This window comes from Centruroides sculpturatus, unplaced genomic scaffold, assembly GCF_000671375.1.
Source record: "Centruroides sculpturatus isolate CEXI.00-Female unplaced genomic scaffold, Cexi_2.0 scaffold313, whole genome shotgun sequence".
NCBI lineage: Eukaryota > Metazoa > Arthropoda > Arachnida > Scorpiones > Buthidae > Centruroides > Centruroides sculpturatus.
In genome coordinates, this window is record NW_019384656.1 from 161,590 (window position 1) to 183,224 (window position 21,635).

At 25.2% G+C, this 21,635-nt stretch overlaps 1 protein-coding gene across 1 annotated transcript in view; it reads right to left on the minus strand.

Annotated features, from left to right (window-relative positions):
• Nucleotides 1–272: 272 nt before the first annotated feature.
• Nucleotides 273–21,635, minus strand: part of LOC111626441 (protein argonaute-2-like) — a 119,644-nt gene continuing 98,281 nt past the window's right edge. Inside the window, 3 exon segments of the mRNA XM_023369811.1 lie at nt 273–3,612; nt 17,756–17,788; nt 19,148–19,347. Coding sequence (XP_023225579.1) covers nt 3,504–3,612; nt 17,756–17,788; nt 19,148–19,347 — 342 coding nt within the window. The 3' untranslated portion in view covers nt 273–3,503.

Consider the following 21,635-nt stretch of genomic DNA (forward strand, 5'->3'; position numbering starts at 1 on the left):
TTATTCCATAAGTGCTTAGCACCATATAAGGAAATTTATAAAGATCTTTTAACTAGAAGCAAGCAATCTAAAATTACATACACTTTTTGCAAAAAATAAAGCATGAATCTGAAAATAATGCAGAAAAATGCTCAGAGGATAATGATAACTTGCCAAAAATAAAACGCTCTCAGTTAATAGTGCTTTTAGTGATGACAAAGAAAACATTGTTTAATTTATATTAATATGTATCACTTAAGAAAATGTTAATAAAGATATTTATCTTAATTATGAAAATATACTAGCATGTTTTTTAATTTTTGGAACCTAACCCTCCTTTTCGTACTAGTTCTTTGTTTCGCATAACATGACAATTTTTTGGAACATAACTACTGTGTTATACGGGGGTTACCTGTACTTGACTGTTGGAAATTTTTATACCAGCCTGCCCCTGTATCCTATTACCATACCTCCTTCTCTGCCTCTCAGATGTCACACATGTGCGCCTGTGCCGCTTCACTGCAGTCCTCAAGAGCAAGATCTGAGAGGCAGAGAAAGAGGTACGGTAATAGGATACATATAAAGGTGGGCTGGACGGGTGAAAGATGTGTGTTTTTCTGGGCACAGTGCCGCTCTATCTCTATCCATACCCTGGGCGTCCCGGCTGACTGCAGCACCCGCCCTATAAGACAACCCCCAACTTTTGAGAAGATTTTCCTGGGTTAAAAAGTTGTCTTATAAGCCGGAATATACAGTAATTTTCCTTGAGTTAAATAAGATATAAGAATCTGCAATCATTTCTATTCAGTTTATCTACAGTAAAACAACTAGCTCAAAACCTTTGCACAAACAATAAAAATCTTAAATTAATAACTTTTTTAACTTTTCAAATATATAATACGTGAAATTTGATTTTTTAACAAAATCAAATTTCAATTATATATTTGAATCTAGAATCTATAATTTTCTAACTAAAAGCATAACTATATAGTTAATTATTATATCAGTTGGAGGAAAACCACCACAGTGCAAACTGCAGATAAACAGCATTTATTAATCTGAATTTAAGTTATTCAAGTAGTCTAGAAAATTTTTTCAAAATAATATTTCAAAGTCTGAACATACTTTAAAGAAACACTCTTCTTAAATTATTATTAAGGGACATTTAAATGATAGACAAAATATACATTAATTAATAAACAAAATCATAAATGATTTTGGTGTTTTCAAAATGAATAAATGAAAAAATAAATAAACATACATTTAAACAATTCTGAAGACTACAGAATTGACAAATTGGAATCCTCTTATTAGCTCCTGGCAAAAAAATGCCATAAATTTATACATTCATTTCAAGCTTGATAAATATTATAAATAGATTAACTTTTAAGCCCTAAGACAACTCCATAACAGGAAAGAATCAAATAGCATATATTTTTTAAATGAAAATAATTGCCATTCAACTCATTTTCTTCATCTAAGAATTCAGTGGAAAATTCAATACTACATCACACAAAAAAAGGATGTTAGTGATTCTTAAAAAAGATTTTAAATCAAATATAACTTTTACTAATGATTTAATTGTATTAACTTTTAAAAATTTTCTTTGAAAAATTAATGCCATAAGCAAAAATTAAATTTCACCCAGATTACCGGCAAAATATTAAATCATCTCTTAACTTGTAGAATAGGAGTAAACCTATCAATTTTCCTACAAGCCACTTATTTTAAACAATTTAGTTTATTTGTCTTTATTATAAACAAATATGTGTGGAATCTATGAAAAACAAGACAGTAATTGATATCTCACTATACAAAGTACAAAAGGAAAAAACATCCTTAAACTCTTGAACTGTACAATATCTAATAATTAATTTCATTAGGAGAATAACTATGGTTTTAGAATGCATAAGAAGTATGATGAAAGCACATTTTTATAGCATTGTATGTGGAATTTGCAATAAAACAAAAACAAACAAGGACATCACTGATCCAGATTAACTTATTTATTGTTAGGATAGTATTTCCATGAGTATAATTCAAAAGGATTTTTATTAACTATAACAATTTCAAATTACTATAGATGCATATTGTTTAGCTTGACAATGTCACGTGCTTAAAAATAATGGTAATAACGAGAATGGTGATAATAATAATGGTGGTAATAAAAAATTATTAATTAATTAATCATAATAATGGGATCCTTGGCCTCTATAGGATCTCATCACAACTTTAAATAACCTATGAAAAGGAATTTAATTCTGAAAATTAAAAAAATATTAAAAAGAAGTTTATTCATATTACGAATAAAAATTATTTTTAAACATGATACTAAATTTAACACAATTCATTGAATAAAAATTAATTTTGTATACACTTCTGTAAAGGTGCGTTACAAAATAAGACCACTTCCCCAATTCATTTATTGGAATTTCACCATTGTCTTAATTTGCAATAAAGATTTTGGCAACACTTAACTTAATCCAAAGTCAGTAATGCCAAATGACTAGTTACAATGTTTGCATTGTCAAAGTATAATCATTGTCACCATCTTATTTGGCTCTAAAATATTTTGAGTATAAAAAGAAAAATCACATTTGATCCCAAAAGTCTTTTAGAAAGAGAGAGAGAGAAAGAGGAAAACATAAATATAATACCTTATAGAATAATATATTGTACTCACAGATCTATTGCTATCAAGCAGCATTTTATATAAATAAAATCAGGTACTCCTAATGTTAATAATATCATAAACAGGACCACAATGTATAATGAAATCAATTGTGAAACACTAATCCTTAAATAAGAAGTAGTAGTAATTTATTTCAAAATTCATTACTTTTAAGTCAGCATTGTTAATTTTTCTTTTTACTTTATCTAAAAATATAAAGCATTCTAATTTAAAAAGTCCTGTATATGATACTAATTTCATGTGGACAATTTATTTTTTTCCTATTGTTAAAGTTATTGCATCTCATACAATTCTTATGTCAAGCAACTCTGTCATCCCTCTGAACACATGAGGTGATATTTATAATATCCATCAGACAGTTATAAAACAACTATCATGGGTAAGTGTAAAAAATTTTTAAAGATAGTCTAGGTGCTAAAATCACATTATGCAGATGAGATAGTTATCAATTACTGTACACGATGTACATAATATGCTTTGGAAGCTAACTGCCTCCAAAGCATATGCTAGCTGCTTACCACTTGTCTAATGCATGTGAATAGTTGCAGCACAGGAAGACTAAACTGACCACTGCTTTAAGGAGCTCCAATTTTGTCAATAAACTATATAAAACACCGTGAAGCACAATTATAAATAACGGCTTTCAAACATTACTTAAGATACTTTACAGTGGAAGCAACAACAGTCTATGAGGAATGCTCAAATCCTACCCTCGATATTTTTGGTTGACATTGTCCAGCACCACAAGCATATACACCATGTGGGTACACTAAAATAACAATATTTCACTGCAAATCACAGTCTGTAACTTCCAACTTACAAGTAACAAGGATCAAGTGAAGTACATAACTTTGTTGTTCTCTGGATGAACTGTAACTGCTCTCGTCATGGCACTGACTGTGCGATCATCTCCGTTGCTGGATTGATGGCTACCATCACCACTGTGGGAAGGAAATATGATAAGCTTCCAGGTATAACACAAAATACATGGGCATCACAGTCTAACTTGTCTAGCATAGTAGTGTATCATAGCATTTGAATAAATGCTCATTCAGATGTTTCTCCAAAGATCATGGACCACATCATGCAAAGTACATAACTTTGTTAGTATCCGTGTGTACTGTGACAGCACGGGCCATAGCAATTGGATTACGATCTTCTCCATTGACAGATTGATGACTGCCGTCGCCACTGAGAACAGAAGAGAACATATAGATCTCTAGATGTATGCCATAATTTTCAAACTAATGAGCTAAATTTATATATAATATTTTTGTATTTAACTAATTGAATATTTTGACTGTGGATTATTATGTACATTAAAATGTGTATAGAAAAAAATTATGATGTTTTTAAATGACTGTAAAAATATTAAGAAATAAAGATAAGGAAAATCTTTAATATCACAAATACTTGAATTTTAAAAATATTTTAAGTGAAAATGGGAAATTTATTCATGTTTTAAATACTATTTAAAAAAACAGTATTACTCTTATCCCTTTATATTTATTAAGAAAGAATATTTATTTCAAATTTACAATATTTACAAATTTGTAAATTTACAATTTTTTTTCTGTGTTATACATTTGTATAACACAGAAAAAAAATCTAAAACATATTTCACAATTTAAACAATAAAAACAATGTATCATTATGTAGAATTTAATATGCATATTTTACTCTTAAGATATGCACATCACACATTTGTCAAGTCTTGGAGATTTTTTTGTAATAAAGATAATGATAAAATTAAACTTTAATAATGCTTGAATTAATTTATTTCTGGACACACTGGCTAAGGAAAATTAACATTCAGAAATAAATATTAGTATTACTGAAATAATCATCAATGCAATTCATTTATAAATTATGAATTAATTCTGATAATAACTGACAAATGTGATATATAAAAACTGTACCAAATAATTTAATTTTGATATCAAATTTAATAATGATTTACTTTATCAACTATTAAATTATTTTATTAAAATAATTTGAAACTATAAATTTGAGACTATAAATACCTTTAATAATCAGATAATTTAGAATAATTCTAAGTAAATTTAGAAAAGTCCTGAAAAATTACAATTTGTAATGAGAATTCAAATCCACAATTCCCCATTCAACACACAGATGCATTGCCTATATTACTTGAATATTCCTAGTTCTGGATATATATCAATTTAGATTACAAATTTTTGTTATGTACAAAACTTATGGATACAATGTAATAATGTGAACTATTTATTTATTATTTAATAGTTATGGTTATGCAAGCAATATCTACAAACAATAGAATTGCTTGTATTCTCTTCTAAAACAGATTTAAAAAAATGTAAATAGTTCTGTTGTTTTTTATTTATTAGAAAAAATTGCAAGCACTTCTATATCATCATTTAGAACAATATTTTGCAACTTTTTACTTGTTGATATTCAGAATTTGAAACTTTGACTACAAGCACTGATTTGAAAAATAAAATTTTAAGTTTTCCATACAGTTTATTTCCATTACTATAGATAAATTAGATTTACTGGATTCTTTTGCATTACAAAAGTATTATTCCATGGCCACAATGTAGTAACTAAGTTTCTATTTGGTTTGCTCCACATTGGTCCTAATAGTTATAGGTTACAATTTTTTAAAAAATGTTGATATTGTTGATTTAAACAGTGAACGTGCATCATAGTTTTCAAAATGTTAGAATTTATTTTTCAATTAAGATGTTACATACAGTATCTGAATGCATTTACTACTATAAATGAAAGTATTAAATTATATACCCTACTGATACATCAGTAATAAACTCCACTTTTTGAATACTACTTAAAAAACTACACAGTTTGAAAACTAAAAATTTACAAAACTAAATAAAATGATACTATAGATGCAATTTTCTGTGTATAATCTGGAGTGGTATATATGTAGTACTATGTAAAACATTGCTAGAACAAAAGTAAAATTTTCATATAATCAACACCACCCTATATCCTGTACCTCTAAAAGCACATTTACTATCACTTAACTTAGAAGTCTCAAACATTCTATTTTTTCTCATTTATTTTTTCATTTTACTTATATTAACAGGTCATTGCACTTGTAATTATAAAATAAGCAAAACTAAACAAATGGGCTATTTGAGACAAAACCATCTGAAGTGCATTAAGTGTTGAAAATACAAAATAGCCACCAAATGATATTTTCAACCATCATTTCACTTCTAATTTATTTATAAAATAATATTCAATAAATATATATACTAAAATTAAACTAAAAGCATTAAATAGAAAAAAAATTTAATGTCAGTAATATCCAACAAGAATCAATTGCTTAGCTCTTACTTGCTGTAAAGAACTAACAAAAAGTTGTCAGTTACCTTCTAAATGAGAATCATTATAGAAAAATAGGGAAATAAGAGAAATAACCATAAATTTATCAGCTTTCCAAATATGAGAATATAAAATAATACAACTAAAGTGGGGACATACAATACTGTTGCACATACCAACCTCCAAAATTATACAATGCATATCCTGAATCAACCTCTTAAAGTTTCACTGTTGAAACCTGAGAGTCAATCAAAAAGATATTTTCAACTTTCAAATGTTAATTGGACAAGAATCAACAAAAATCAGTTAGAAATCATTTGATTGTTAATATTAAGATAGAAAAAATACTACTGGAGCTTAATCCTTATACATTTAACAAATAACACCAGCAATTTCAAGACACTAGCATTATTGTAAATACTTCCACTCCCTTGTAACATATTGTAATGATTACCAGCATACCTACCCCCTTATCTACATTACTTAATTTATGGATAGTTGATTTTATACATATAATTGCATATGAAGAAAAAAATTACTTTAGAACATGAACAAAATTGCATGGATACTATTGTATACACATCTTTGGGTAACTTTGACACAGATTACAATTTTCTTATACAGTTTCTTGCAAGAATGCTTGCAACAAACAGTAAGTTCTGACAAGCACTATTCAACACATGGGTGACACTAAAAGTCCAACAGATTTTAGTACAGTATTTGTACTGTACATCTGTGGCTTTGTTTGTAGGAATCATAAAACATATTTTTCTTTTACACAACAATGAATAAAGCAGGCTAAATTAAGCAAATGTCTGAATAAATACTGATAAGCCTAATTAATGTAATGTAGTGGAACATTGTTAAATAAATATGGATTATTGAAAAGAAAAACTATATTAATTAATAATATTTCTGCTTAATAAATTTTTTAAATTGGCCATTAAAAACTTTTTAATCAAGTTCTATTGTATTTTATAGTCTGTTATTAATCAAATTTAAAATAGGCATACTGTGAACAACGAAACCAGTTTTATATTTACACATAACATTTTTCTGAAACAGAAATATATGTATTGAGAATGCAAGTACATAGATTAGCCAAATTATACAGAAACATTTACTTAAATAGAAATAGGCTGATTAGTGAACTCTGAAATGTTTTCCTGAAAAGTTTGGAAAGACTACAATTTTAATGCAAACAAGTTCATATTTCTGAAGCAACTCAATTGGAATAAAATGAATAAAAAGTAAGAATACTTTTAGAGTTTATTAAAAGTAGTAACTTTAATTTATATAAAGATTTTGCAAATAATTTATTTATTAATATATTAAAAATAAATACAACTTTTTACGAAGAATAATTCTTTGTTTCAGTCATTTTTTCGTTGTTCACACCATCAGCAGTTCATTAAAAAACACAAATACTTTATTTTAATATATTAATATTAAATAATCGTTAACCACGTAAACTTATTTTTTTACTTAAAATGATTTATTTAATTCAATGTAAATACATCTTTTCTCATACTAACATAAATGAATCCAATAAAATTTGCATAAATATCCCATTTTCATTGTATACAAAGATGTTATAAAATGTTAATTTTTAAATAAAAAATTCAATATAAAATTTAAAAAATTTATGTATTCTTTCTATATTTATATAATTGATACTACTTACAGTATTATGATATTCATATTTAGTTCTTTTGTTAATGCAATTTTTATATATAGTTACAAAATTAATAAACAACAACAAAGATAAACTTGTTCTGTAATAATATCACTGCTAAATTTTCTATTGTAAAACAGACCTAAGCATGTTAATTAAAAATAAACTTATAATTTCCTAAAAGTTATAAAAGAACATTGCATACATATGAATAAAAATGGACTTTGGATAGCATAAAAAATGGTCTATTAAGTTTTTCCTTGTTGTTATTTTCATTTTTTAACATATAAAACAGTTAGTATCTCTAACTTTTTCTTATAATTTAGGTATAAAAATTAGTACTTTTTTAGATTTCTGAAAATTATAACCCACATTTTGCAGTATCTCATTTAACACATTAAGCACCACAATAAAAAGGATTACGTTATCACTCAGGCCATCCTCAACTTATGCACAAAATATCATAAACGTGATGGCCATTTAATATAATTTTGCCTGTATTATTAAAAAAAACATTTTTTCTTAATTTTTAGGCATGCTACAACACAATCAGAAAAAATCATTCAGGCTATGTTATGCCATCTTGTATGCTATCATCAGATCTTGAATTCAATAGAACTTCTACCATAAACAAGGTTGCATAAATGGACCAATAAAAAAAAATACAATAATCACTACAATAATATATCTTCTGTTTTTTTATTGTTTATGTTCACTGAAAGAAAATAAAAATTGTTTCTTGAATATTTGTTTTTGTGTTATGTATTTACATGATATTGTATTTATTCATGTTCATTGTGCAATAAAAGCATTAGAAATGGCAAATTTACTTATGTTTCATATTTTTTAGGGGAAAAAATTAAATTCTTATTAGTATTTTATCATAAAAAAATTTACTGGTTCAAGTGGAATTTCCATAACCCCAGGACTTGCATTATTTTCATTATGTTTACATGGATAGCACGCTGCTTCAAAGTAACAGCACAGATTTCAATATACAGTGTGTGTAGCAGTGTATAGGATTTCACCTAAGCTGTGTGTTGCATTTCTGCAACATGCTCTAGTGAAATTCTGAGCATGTTATATATTTGCAACTCATGGTGCTTGATGTGTTAATTCTTTACTAATTTTTTTTTTCTTTTGTGATTACATAAAAGTTAAAAATTTTAGACACTTAAGTTCTGTGTGAATCTATTACTTTTAACTAATGTGTATTTATTATCTATTACAGTAGAATCCTGCTTAACGAGCACCTCTCATAACGAGCAAAACAGATTGTAAAAAAATGACTCACTTAACGAGCAATGTTTCCCATAAAAAATGAAGATATGAGGGGAAGTCCCGAATTGTGCACATACTATCTCAGTCTGTGTTTAGCACTCGTTCTGTTAGCATCTTAGTGTTGCTTGTGATCACACATTTTCCAAACTTGTGTTTAGACATATTACATATAAACATCAGCAACTATAGCCCTGTTATATAATAAACACACCAAACAATATGCCAAATTCTTGGGCTATGTAAAAGCTATAATTAAATATTAGAAATTAAATAATTGGTACTTTTCTGTTAACTGGGCACCAGTCATTTTTACTACTATTTTTAGTGAAATGTTGTAATATTAAGCATGTGTATAAATAATGATGCATAAACGTGTGAATTATGAAATAAAATATCAACTTTGCTAAAAATAGTAGTAAAAATGACTGGTGCCCAGTTAATGAAAAATAACCGAATAATTTGACTAGAGGTAGGCAGTTATGTTGCCATTTTGTATTAAATTTAACAACTGATTCCAAATTAAATTTCGATTTTTTTTTTGTTTTCTGTAAATCAAATTTGCATTTCAGGTTGGTTCATTCTGTGCTGGGAGAAAAAATGGTGATGATATATGATCCTTAACAATGTATATTGTATAATTTTCTTTGAATAAATGTTATACATAAAATATTTGAATATTTTTTCAGCATGGAATGCATTATCATATTTTACGTTAATTTATATGGAAAAAATTGTTTTGCTTAATGAGTGTTTCTCATTACCAGTAAGATTCTGGAACAAATTATGCTCGTTAAGGAAGGTTCCACTGTACTTTTAACAATTGTAGTTTTGCATTAAAAAATTTTGACATAATCATATCATCTAGATCTATTTCTATATTATAATTTATTCATAATCATAAGAAAGCACCTCTGAGACAATAGCATTTGTCATAAAATATTCCTATTACAAATGAGTAGTCTAATAATAAATCATTTTATAGAAAAATATTTTTTAATTTTTGAAATGATTTAAAATTTAGAATAAACCACCTTCAATAAATAAAAATAAAAAACTTATTTCATACAAAAAGTCAATTTAACGTAAAAGCAAACATTTTGAATTAATTTTTGTGATCATTATCAAATTTCACTTACTTAAAAATCAAATAATATTCTATACATTTAAATTTGCATGTTTTTAACATGATCAAAGAATATAACAATATATAAATAATTCTTAATATAAATTGATAAAATAACATATTAAAAACATGCAAAAACAGATAATTAAATATAATTAAAATAATAAAATCTTTTTGTACTGCTAGTTCATTAGTGGTAGAATATACTGTATATGGTGGCTTACATCATATTTATGTTGTCATAACTCATAACATACTTATGTTAGTCTAACATCATATTTACATTGTTTATGTTAACTGAAAATGCTTGTTTTTACATTAATTTGACTGTTGGTATGAAATAGTAGTTTGCCTTGTTCATGTATCTAGTTTGTGTTTATATAATATATGCAAATATACAAATAAGTAATATTCCTATTGATATTAATGTTACATGACAGCAGTTCATATCACAATATATTTCCTCTTTCTCAGCTTTTAGTTATTTTTTCATTTTATTGTAAACATTTAACTCGATAATGCCCCTTGATAACTAGAAACAACATACATTTACAGTTCTTTACATAATATGAGAGATTCATTTTCATCAACTTTCTCTCTCAATATACTGTATGATAATTTTACATTAGTTAAGGCATTTATTTTTGTTCATTTAATGTAATTTCTAAAACTAAGTTACTATATTCTTAAATTTGAGATGGCATATTGTTTTTTACATTTTTATTAACATTTTAAAGATTTAAACTGAAATAGTAATATCTAAATTCATATATCACTACAATAATATATCTACTGTTTTTTTATTGTTTATGTTCACTGAAAGAAAATAAAAATTGTTTCTTGAATATTTGTTTTTGTGCTTTATATTTTCACGATATTGTACTTATTCATGTTCATTGTGCAATAAAAGCATTAGAAATGGCAAATTTACTTATGTTTCATATTTTTTAGGGGAAAAAATTAAATTCTTATTAGTATTTTATCATAAAAAAATTTACTGGTTCAAGTGGAATTTCCATAACCCCAGGACTTGCATTATTTTCNATATTCTTAAATTTGAGATGGCATATTGTTTTTTACATTTTTATTAACATTTTAAAGATTTAAACTGAAATAGTAATATCTAAATTCATATATCAGCTAATATCACGCATGATAGATTACCAGAAAATCATGCATATGAGAACCATAAAAATAAATAATAGAAATTTTTAATATAAAAAATATGCTTCTGAATTCCTTTTCTATTAATTTAATTATGCAATTAGATATTACATATTAAATTCATGTAATATAGTACTTTGTCCTTGATAATTTACTACAGAAATTCTGGCTAGTTCTTGTTTTGAATAAAAATTTCTAATATTTTTATCAAATTAGTATACAAAGATGCAGATATGAAGAGGACAAATAAAAGTTTAGACAAAAATATAAAGACAAAACAACCAGTTTTTGTCATTATTATTATTTTATCTTTTTTCCAGTTTTATACCTATAACCCTTAAATATCTTTTATATCATTTAAGTTCACACTAGCATACAAACTGCTAAAAATATATAAGTGCATTGAAAAAGTTTTGCTTACATTAATTAATAGTATTAATATAAAGGTTTGTGTAAATGTCTTAATGTAATCTTAAAATAAAGCTATTACTTATCATCATACCCACTTTTACTAGTAGTAGTTATAGTTTTTGAAAATTACTTGTAAAAGTGATTTTCAAAAACAATGTAATCACATCATATTTAATAAACTGAATGCAGATAATTTGACTTTTGTCATCAAACTTATTTATAATATTAATTAGAGCATTCAAAACATTTGCTATTCATTGAATTCCAAGTAAAACATTTAGTGAATACAAAGTAGTGTGGATGGTTTTACTCATGATGAATGTTTAGTATTTGTCATTTCCCAATTTATCAAGATTGTTGGTAAACTGTGATTCGGCACAATTTATCAACAATATTGTTAATAAATTATGTCAAATCAAAGATGACAAATATTTGCCTCCAAGACATTCGTGTATTTTCTTATTTTTGGTCACCATTATTTGCTACTTTAGTCTCTTTTAAACTAGATCTAGTCTTTTATTTTTGAATTTAGTTTATTGTTTTCAATTTGGTTTATAGTTTAAGTACTTTAATTTTTTAAGTAGTTTTTTTCTGGTCTTTTTTTGCATTATGGTTTTATTGTTTTTTTTTAAATTACTTTCCTTTTCATGTTCACATTTTTCTGCTTTGTTGAAGTGATACCGTCCACCATCTTCATTTAAGTTTTTTTTTTCTTTAACAGATATGAACTAATAACTATAAAAGCAGAAGCACAAATTATTGTTTGAGAATCATCCATTTTCTAAACCTCAGATGAACATTTTATGCTCCTGCAATGAACCAATTCTCAGCAAATAATCAAATGTGTGTACATCTATGTTTGCCAAGTAACAATCAGTTCAGTAAATCATTTGGTGAAAGGCAAATATTTGGCATTCAGTGAATAATGAATGTGTGGATGTGACTTATGTTAAACTATTCATCTATTCACTTCTCAAAATTTACTGCAGAAATAAATCAATTTTTTACTGATATAACACATTAACTAATTTGATAATTGTTCATTAAGGTGAGTTGTAACTTCTTTGATTTTGCATGTAGATGGTGTTAAAAATGTAATGCTTTTTCTATGGGAAAATCCTTATTCAAATATTCTTGAAAATTAAGTGGATGAATTCTAACACAAACTGTTTGGTTCTATCTACTTTCGTTTTCAAGAATTTTTGGAAAAGGACTTTTCCATAAAAAAAAGCATTAAATTTTTAATAACATCTGCTTGACTTCAAGTGCGTAACCGAACAAGTTACAATCAACCTTGTTGAAAACATTTCAACTTGATTTTATATTTTCTTTTTGAAACCGTGTCCTGTTTTATATTTGTGGCATAGTAAACACTAGTATTGTGTTTTATTCCAAAGACACATGGCAAATTTTCCATCAAATTCCTTTATTAGTTGAGTCGACTCAACTAATAAAGGAATTTGATGGAAAATTTGCCATGTGTCTTTGGAATAAAACACAATACTAGTGTTTACTACGCCACAAATATAAAACAGGACACGGTTTCAAAAAGAAAATATAAAATCAAGTTGAAATGTTTTCAACAAGGTTGATTGTAACTTGTTCGGTTACGCACTTGAAGTCAAGCAGATGTTATTAAAAATTTAATGCTTTTTTTTATGGAAAAGTCCTTTTCCAAAAATTCTTGAAAACGAAAGTAGATAGAACCAAACAGTTTGTGTTAGAATTCATCCACTTAATTTTCAAGAATATTTGAATAAGGATTTTCCCATAGAAAAAGCATTACATTTTTAACACCATCTACATGCAAAATCAAAGAAGTTACAACTCACCTTAATGAACAATTATCAAATTAGTTAATGTGTTATATCAGTAAAAAATTGATTTATTTCTGCAGTAAATTTTGAGAAGTGAATAGATGAATAGTTTAACATAAGTCACATCCACACATTCATTATTCACTGAATGCCAAATATTTGCCTTTCACCAAATGATTTACTGAACTGATTGTTACTTGGCAAACATAGATGTACACACATTTGATTATTTGCTGAGAATTGGTTCATTGCAGGAGCATAAAATGTTCATCTGAGGTTTAGAAAATGGATGATTCTCAAACAATAATTTGTGCTTCTGCTTTTATAGTTATTAGTTCATATCTGTTAAAGAAAAAAAAAACTTAAATGAAGATGGTGGATGGTATCACTTCAACAAAGCAGAAAAATGTGAACATGAAAAGGNAATTTGTGGCGTAGTAAACACTAGTATTGTGTTTTATTCCAAAGACACATGGCAAATTTTCCATCAAATTCCTTTATTAGTTGAGTCGACTCAACTAATAAAGGAATTTGATGGAAATTTTGCCATGTGTCTTTGGAATAAAACACAATACTAGTGTTTACTACGCCACAAATTGATTTTATATTACAAAATCCAGAAAATGATGAATCTGACATAACTATTACATAAACTAAAATAATGAAGAAAGGAGTTGTTGCAATTATTTTGTAGCAGTTTGTATTAGGGGTAGCAGTTTGTATACTAATACAAACTTTTCTTTAAATTTAATAAACATTTTTTGATTTTTATTATTTTACACACAAATTGAAATATTTCATATGAAGTCTCTAAACAAATTTAAAAACATAACTAGAAACCTTCAGAAAGTTTTGTTCTTGCATGAAAAAGTTTTACTTTTTAATCTTGATTTAAATACTTTTAAAATATACAAACATATCATTTTGTTCTTTAAAAGAAGACTTTATTTATATAAAATAAAATTTCAATTATTAACTGTCTATGAATGAATGCTCTAATAACTAGCTATTTTAAAATGTTTCTATTTAGCATTTTATTTTCCCAAAAATAAATTTCCATAACTAATAAATGTTGCTTTGATAAATATTACGACTCAATAAGTTATTATATTAATATTTGTCAAATTAAAATATTATTTTTAATAAATATATTGTTGATTAGATAAAATTGTTCACATCATCAAACATTGAGAAGGATCTGATACAGTATAAAATTCCATTATATTTTAAAAATTAAAAACATTTTTCTTACTTTTCAGTCATTATTTTTAGATAAAATTAATAATTTTACATTTTGCTCCTTAATTGTTTAGATATGGATATTTCAAAACAATCATTAAAAAACATAGAGTAAATATAAAACTTAACATAGAGTAAATATATAATTCTTTTACTTTATTTTTATGAACAATTTATAATCTTTCAGTCATTATCAAATAATATACATATTTTGAGTTTTTCTAGTTGAAACAGAAAAATAAATTCATAATAAAGAAGCTAGCAAAGAATGTAATATAACAATTATATAACATATGTAAATCTACATCTCTGCTTTAAAATTGAAAAAGTAAAGTAATTCATGAACAGTATATATCAAATAATAAAATAATAAAAATCATTAACAAGCTCTCATAGTAACTTGTTAATTGAGATTTGTATATTCATTTTTCTTCTGTTAATTTTGAATGCTTAATTTGAGTAAATACAACAAAGAATATGTACATTTTTGTTTTAAAAATATGAATTTATTTTCCTACTTTCTTATAGATAACTCTCAAAACTAATATATTCTGAAAAAATATATAAGAATCTATTAAAACTAAAATTTTAATAATATGCTTTTAAACAAGAAATTATAAGACTAATCAAAATGATTATCAAAGAATTAAATCATCATCAAAATAAAATTTAAATGAAAAAGCAAAATGGCCAAAAAAAACTACATACCAAATAATAATAAAAATAAACAAAACTAGTAATAATAATTAATATAATAAATATGTATTACAGATCATACAGATTTTACTGAATAAAAAAATTTCTTTAATGTATTTATTATTTATTGTAAGTTAAAAAAAATATATATTTCTGAAAGTATGTGTTTGTTATATTTATCTTAACACTATTTATATGTGATGTAAAGGATCAAATAAAGGCATACATAACCCATCGACTAACAGCAGTTAGCAATCTGCCACAGAGATTTTTATAGATTCATTATAATTTATTGGGAATAAATTTAAATATTTCTTAACTATATTAAATAAATATAGTAATCAGAGTAAATTATTTTTTACTTTGATATAAAATGCTAGACCTTTAAACTTTTAAATATATAAATAAAATATAAAAAGAACTTAAATCCAAACTTAAGAAAATTGCAATATCTAAATAAACAAACATAACAAAAACAAATTAAAATACACAAATTACTCAATCATCTCAGCAGCTTAAGTAAATAATTTTATATTTTTAATTTTCTGAAATATAATGTTGAAATACTTCAGAAAATTTTATATTATAAATTATTATTTGCACTTTAATAATTTAAAATGTAGTAACAGAGTTCTAACCTTAATACTCAATAAATAAATTATTATAATATAATTTAAAATGTAGTGCTTAAAACTTTTTACATGTTTACGTTTCATTATTTCAAAACATTTTAAGCTGTCAAGAGGATTTTTAGAATGATTATTTTAACAAAATACTTGATATTTCATTTAAATAAAATATTAAATCTTTATTTTAATAATAAAGAAATATCAGCAAATAATTTATTCATAAATATTTTTCTTTAATTTAAAATTCAAATACAAAATTTTTATACTATATATTATTAGTAATACAATTTAAATTGTATAATATTTAACAGAAAAATGCCATTTGTTCTGTAATTACTTTAATGGAAACTTTCACATTAAAATGAACTTTAAAAAATTCTAAAAAATTTAAAGTATCTTTTATAATCAGATATCTTAAGTTTTGTTGAAGAACTATAGTTTTAGTTTTAGATGATAAATATTATTTTATTGAAGACTTTTAATAAAATTTGTATAAATATATGAATATATTTACACAATATATTTAAAAATATAATAATTATTAATCAAAATAAAATATAAACCTAATCTTAAAATAATAATATATTGATACTAGATTGACAATCAATATCTACTAGTAAAAAAGTTGAGACAAATCCATTGAATATACTCGCAAATTTTATTCATTTTCAGTTGTAAGAACAACAGTGATACTAATCTCCTTTAAAAAGAAAAAAAAATCAATGCAGTGATGTTATTCCTTGGATTAAAAGTGAATAAAATGTGACTCAATTTGATGGATTTTGCCTCAACATTTTACTAAAAAGCAAGTCATGCCTTAAAGATTTTGTTAAATGAATTCTTTATTACAAATTATTAAAAAAAATTATTGTTTTATAAATTTTCCAGATTTTTATATAGTAGTTAAGAGTAAATTCTGTTTAAAAAATTTATATATATATAATTATATTTCATTTAATCTAAAATAATCTTTAATAGCTGAAATAAAGTACATATATAAAAAACATCTAATATGAATTCAGTAGTTTATAAGTCTCTTTAAATATCTTATATGAACACTTTGTTTCATAAAGTTTCATTTTAATTTAAATATTTGGTTTTACTTCTCTTAACAAATTTTTCCTACTAATGAATTTAATTTTAAAAAAAATATGAATTACTAATTTACATTTTAAAAAGTATTGTCATCATATAAGTCATGAAATCTTTAAGGAGTGCATGTTTTGTTCTGAATTGTTTGAACTATTTCAATCATTATAATTTAGGAACTAAGTAAGTCATTTATCTTACTTCATGCCTGAAAACAAATATCACTTGTTTCCATACTTAAAGACATGTTTTAAGAAAGATAAATGCTAGTATTTTATATAGGATTACATAAAATATAATGATGATAAAAGTAAAGTGAAGATATGGTAATTTATATTATATTAATAGTATTAATTATTTAATATTAAAAATTAATTAGATGTTTAATTCTAAATACACACAATAAATATGAAAAATTTTCAATTATAAAAATAGATCAAAATAAACTGATAAATATATTTTAAAAAAAACCTAAATTTTAGTTTTTAAATAATAAATATATTTTAAATCATTTACAGTAAATATAATTCTAAATAAAAATGAAACATTATATAAAAAAAATAGAAAAAACAAAGTACTATAACTTTTCTAAAATATTTGAAAAATTTAAAAATTAAATAAATTATTACTTACTTCAAACTCTGACTTCCTCCTGCCATTTCTTGCCTAATTATTAAAAATTAATATTAAGTACATAATAAAAAAATTCAAGTTACATATTAGAATTATTTATTCATTCATTAAATGCAAATTTTTTGATTAATGAAATTTAGTTACATATTTATTATCCCTTATTATATGTGTAATATTATTTCCTATTAGTCGGAGCAGGGTTGTCAGAGTTTAGCTCAAACAACAATAAAAAATATTTTAAAATTAATTTTGTATTACTGCATTCAGATTTTTAGAAAATAAACAAATAACTCAATTTAAATTTTTCAAAGACTTATTCTAATGAATGAATGGTTTGATTTAAGCTAGTTTTCATTTTACAGAAAATTCTGACAACAAGATTAAAAAGCAAATGAACAGCCAGATTCCTTTAATCAGACTATTAAAGCTAAATAATTACTAAGAAATTTGGTAAGAAGTAGGTGGTGAGGTTCCACCTTGATTAAGTTAATAATTATAAAATAAGTAAATGAATTTAATTTTAGGGCATTCTGAAAGAAAATATCACTCAAGAGTGGAAATCAAACCCACAACTTCTCTTACTGTGCAGAAATCTGCAAAGGGTAATATAACTGACAACAGCTTTGCATGGTAAACAGAGTTGCAGGTACAAGTCCCTGTCTGGGCTGATCTTTTCTTCCAGAATTTTCTAGAATTAAATTTATTTATTTATTTATAATTATTAAATTTAACAAGAGATGACAGTCTTGCTGCCTATCTCCTGCCAAATCACTTAGTACATTATTTAGCTTTAATAGCCTGATAAAGGAATCCATCTACTCATTTGATATTTGAAAATTAAAAAGCATTGTAAAATAAGTATTACAATGCTTTTTAATTAATGTCATAATTTCTCTCAAACAATGAATTTCATCAATTCAAAATGATGGAATTCCAGTGACATAATGATAGACTAAAATATAATAAATATCAATAAATAGATGATAAATACATGGATAGAGAAATAGGGAAAAAACAAACAGAAACCAACATATTATTTGCTAATATAAGAGAAAAGTTATTAAAAGTTACCCTAAAAAGAAAGACTAAATGCATGTATAATGGATGAATGATATGATTGATTTTTACATCTGCTTTGCAGTGAAAAAAAATTTAATATTTAATTGATTAATCTCAATACTCAATAGTTTTAAATAAAATTATTATATGAAAAAAGAAGTTTAAGTAAATCTACTCTGTGTTTCAATTTTCAGTATGGGAGAAAGAAAAAATTGGTATATTTAATAAGATTATAAAAATTGGCAAAATTTAAAACTTTCACAAATAATTAGGGTACTTAAATTTTATAATGCAATAAATATCAAATTAGTAATTATTCCAAAAAAATATTACCGATCATGCTCTTTTTCAACAAGATGATAACGTGCCCTGAAAGCCACCAAATGAGCATAATAAGCAGGAGCTGGAATTGAGACAGATCGGGTGCAACGAACGTAAGTATGGCACAATTGGTATGTCAGGCACTGTAATTCATCTGCTGTGAATTGGTTGTCGTCCCAAAGAACATGGTAATGTGAAGGTCGGCTTGTGCCCTGTAACAATATATACATATACAGGTATATACTTCAATATTTAGACATTAAAATAAAATGAAAATCATTCACTAAATAACAAATTATAAACTTTATTTATGGAAATTTATTTCTTTGTACAATAAAAAAAAATACAATAATCACTACAATAATATATCTTCTGTTTTTTTATTGTTTATGTTCACTGAAAGAAAATAAAAATTGTTTCTTGAATATTTGTTTTTGTGTTATGTATTTACATGATATTGTATTTATTCATGTTCATTGTGCAATAAAAGCATTAGAAATGGCAAATTTACTTATGTTTCATATTTTTTAGGGGAAAAAATTAAATTCTTATTAGTATTTTATCATAAAAAAATTTACTGGTTCAAGTGGAATTTCCATAACCCCAGGACTTGCATTATTTTCATTATGTTTACATGGATAGCACGTTGCTTCAAAGTAACAACACAGATTTCAATATACAGTGTGTGTAGCAGTGTATAGGATTTCACCTAAGCTGTGTGTTGCATTTCTGCAACATGCTCTAGTGAAATTCTGAGCATGTTATATATTTGCAACTCATGGTGCTTGATGTGTTAATTCTTTACTAATTTTTTTTTTCTTTTGTGATTACATAAAATCACCTAAAAATTTTAGACACTTAAGTTCTGTGTGAATCTATTACTTTTAACTAATGTGTATTTATTATCTATTACAGTAGAATCCTGCTTAACGAGCACCTCTCATAACGAGCAAAACAGATTGTAAAAAAATGACTCACTTAACGAGCAATGTTTCCCATAAAAAATGAAGATATGAGGGGAAGTCCCGAATTGTGCACATACTATCTCAGTCTGTGTTTAGCACTCGTTCTGTTAGCATCTTAGTGTTGCTTGTGATCACACATTTTTCCAAACTTGTGTTTAGACATATTACATATAAACATCAGCAACTATAGCCCTGTTATATAATAAACACACCAAACAATATGCCAAATTCTTGGGCTATGTAAAAGCTATAATTAAATATTAGAAATTAAATAATTGGTACTTTTCTGTTAACTGGGCACCAGTCATTTTTACTACTATTTTTAGTGAAATGTTGTAATATTAAGCATGTGTATAAATAATGATGCATAAACGTGTGAATTATGAAATAAAATATCAACTTTGCTAAAAATAGTAGTAAAAATGACTGNTTTTCTGTAAATCGAATATAACATTTATATATATATATATATATATATATTACAAATCGATTCGAATATTACAACCTATTACAAGACAGATCTACAGCTGAAACATTACAGAATTATAAATTTATTTTAATAATGTAAAAATTAAATAATATAACTATTTTAAAAGTCATCTACGCAAACCTATACGATTTATAAATCCTAGATTGTAAGGATAATACTTTATAATGAATGTAAATCGAACCCGGTTTAGCCTAAAGTTTATTAAAACTAAGTAGTTTTATGCATTGAATATTTTTCTTCTATTTTTCTTAAACTAAATAAACTTATTTAAAAAAAGAGAGATAGTGAATAAAACTAAATCATAAGTTAGAAATATGGAATCTAGAATGCCTAAACATAGGCATCATTATTATATAATATTTTATTAAAACACAATTATCATTTCTTAATGTATGATTATATTTTTCATTATTTTACTATGGAAGCTAATACAGTTTGCATATAGAAATGAAACCATTTAATTAATTAAACAATTCCAATTTTGTAATTTGTACCAGATTTAAAGCTAATTCATACTTTGTGAGAACAGAAAAAAACTGTTCATTATCAAGGTTTATAACTATGTACAGTACAAGAGCCATTACATACAAAGTCTTCCATACAAAGTCTCTATGCAGAATCATTTAAACCTCTGTTTCAATTTGAAGAGAACAAATCTCTCTCCTTTTTTGTGACCTATATTATCTAGAAATAGTGTAATCATAGTAGTAGTGAAATTAGTGTAACATTTTTCAATTAAAGTATTTTCTCAAACATTCTCCATTTGCTCTTCATCATTTTTAAAATATATGTTACTGTGAAAGACCAAAATTAGAGAATGTCAATATTTTTCAGTGAATGCAGACACATACAAAATATGTCAGTGAAAGACCGAATATTTGGTTATATTATTATACATTCGAACAATCGCCGGTGTATGACGACAAGCACAGATAAGCTTTGGTGGAGGTCGAAACGACACCCAAGAAGCTGATGCCTGCAGAGAGGCGACAGTCTGTCTCCAAATCCTTTGTGGGTATCCGGAGGTAAGACAAGGTCATACCTC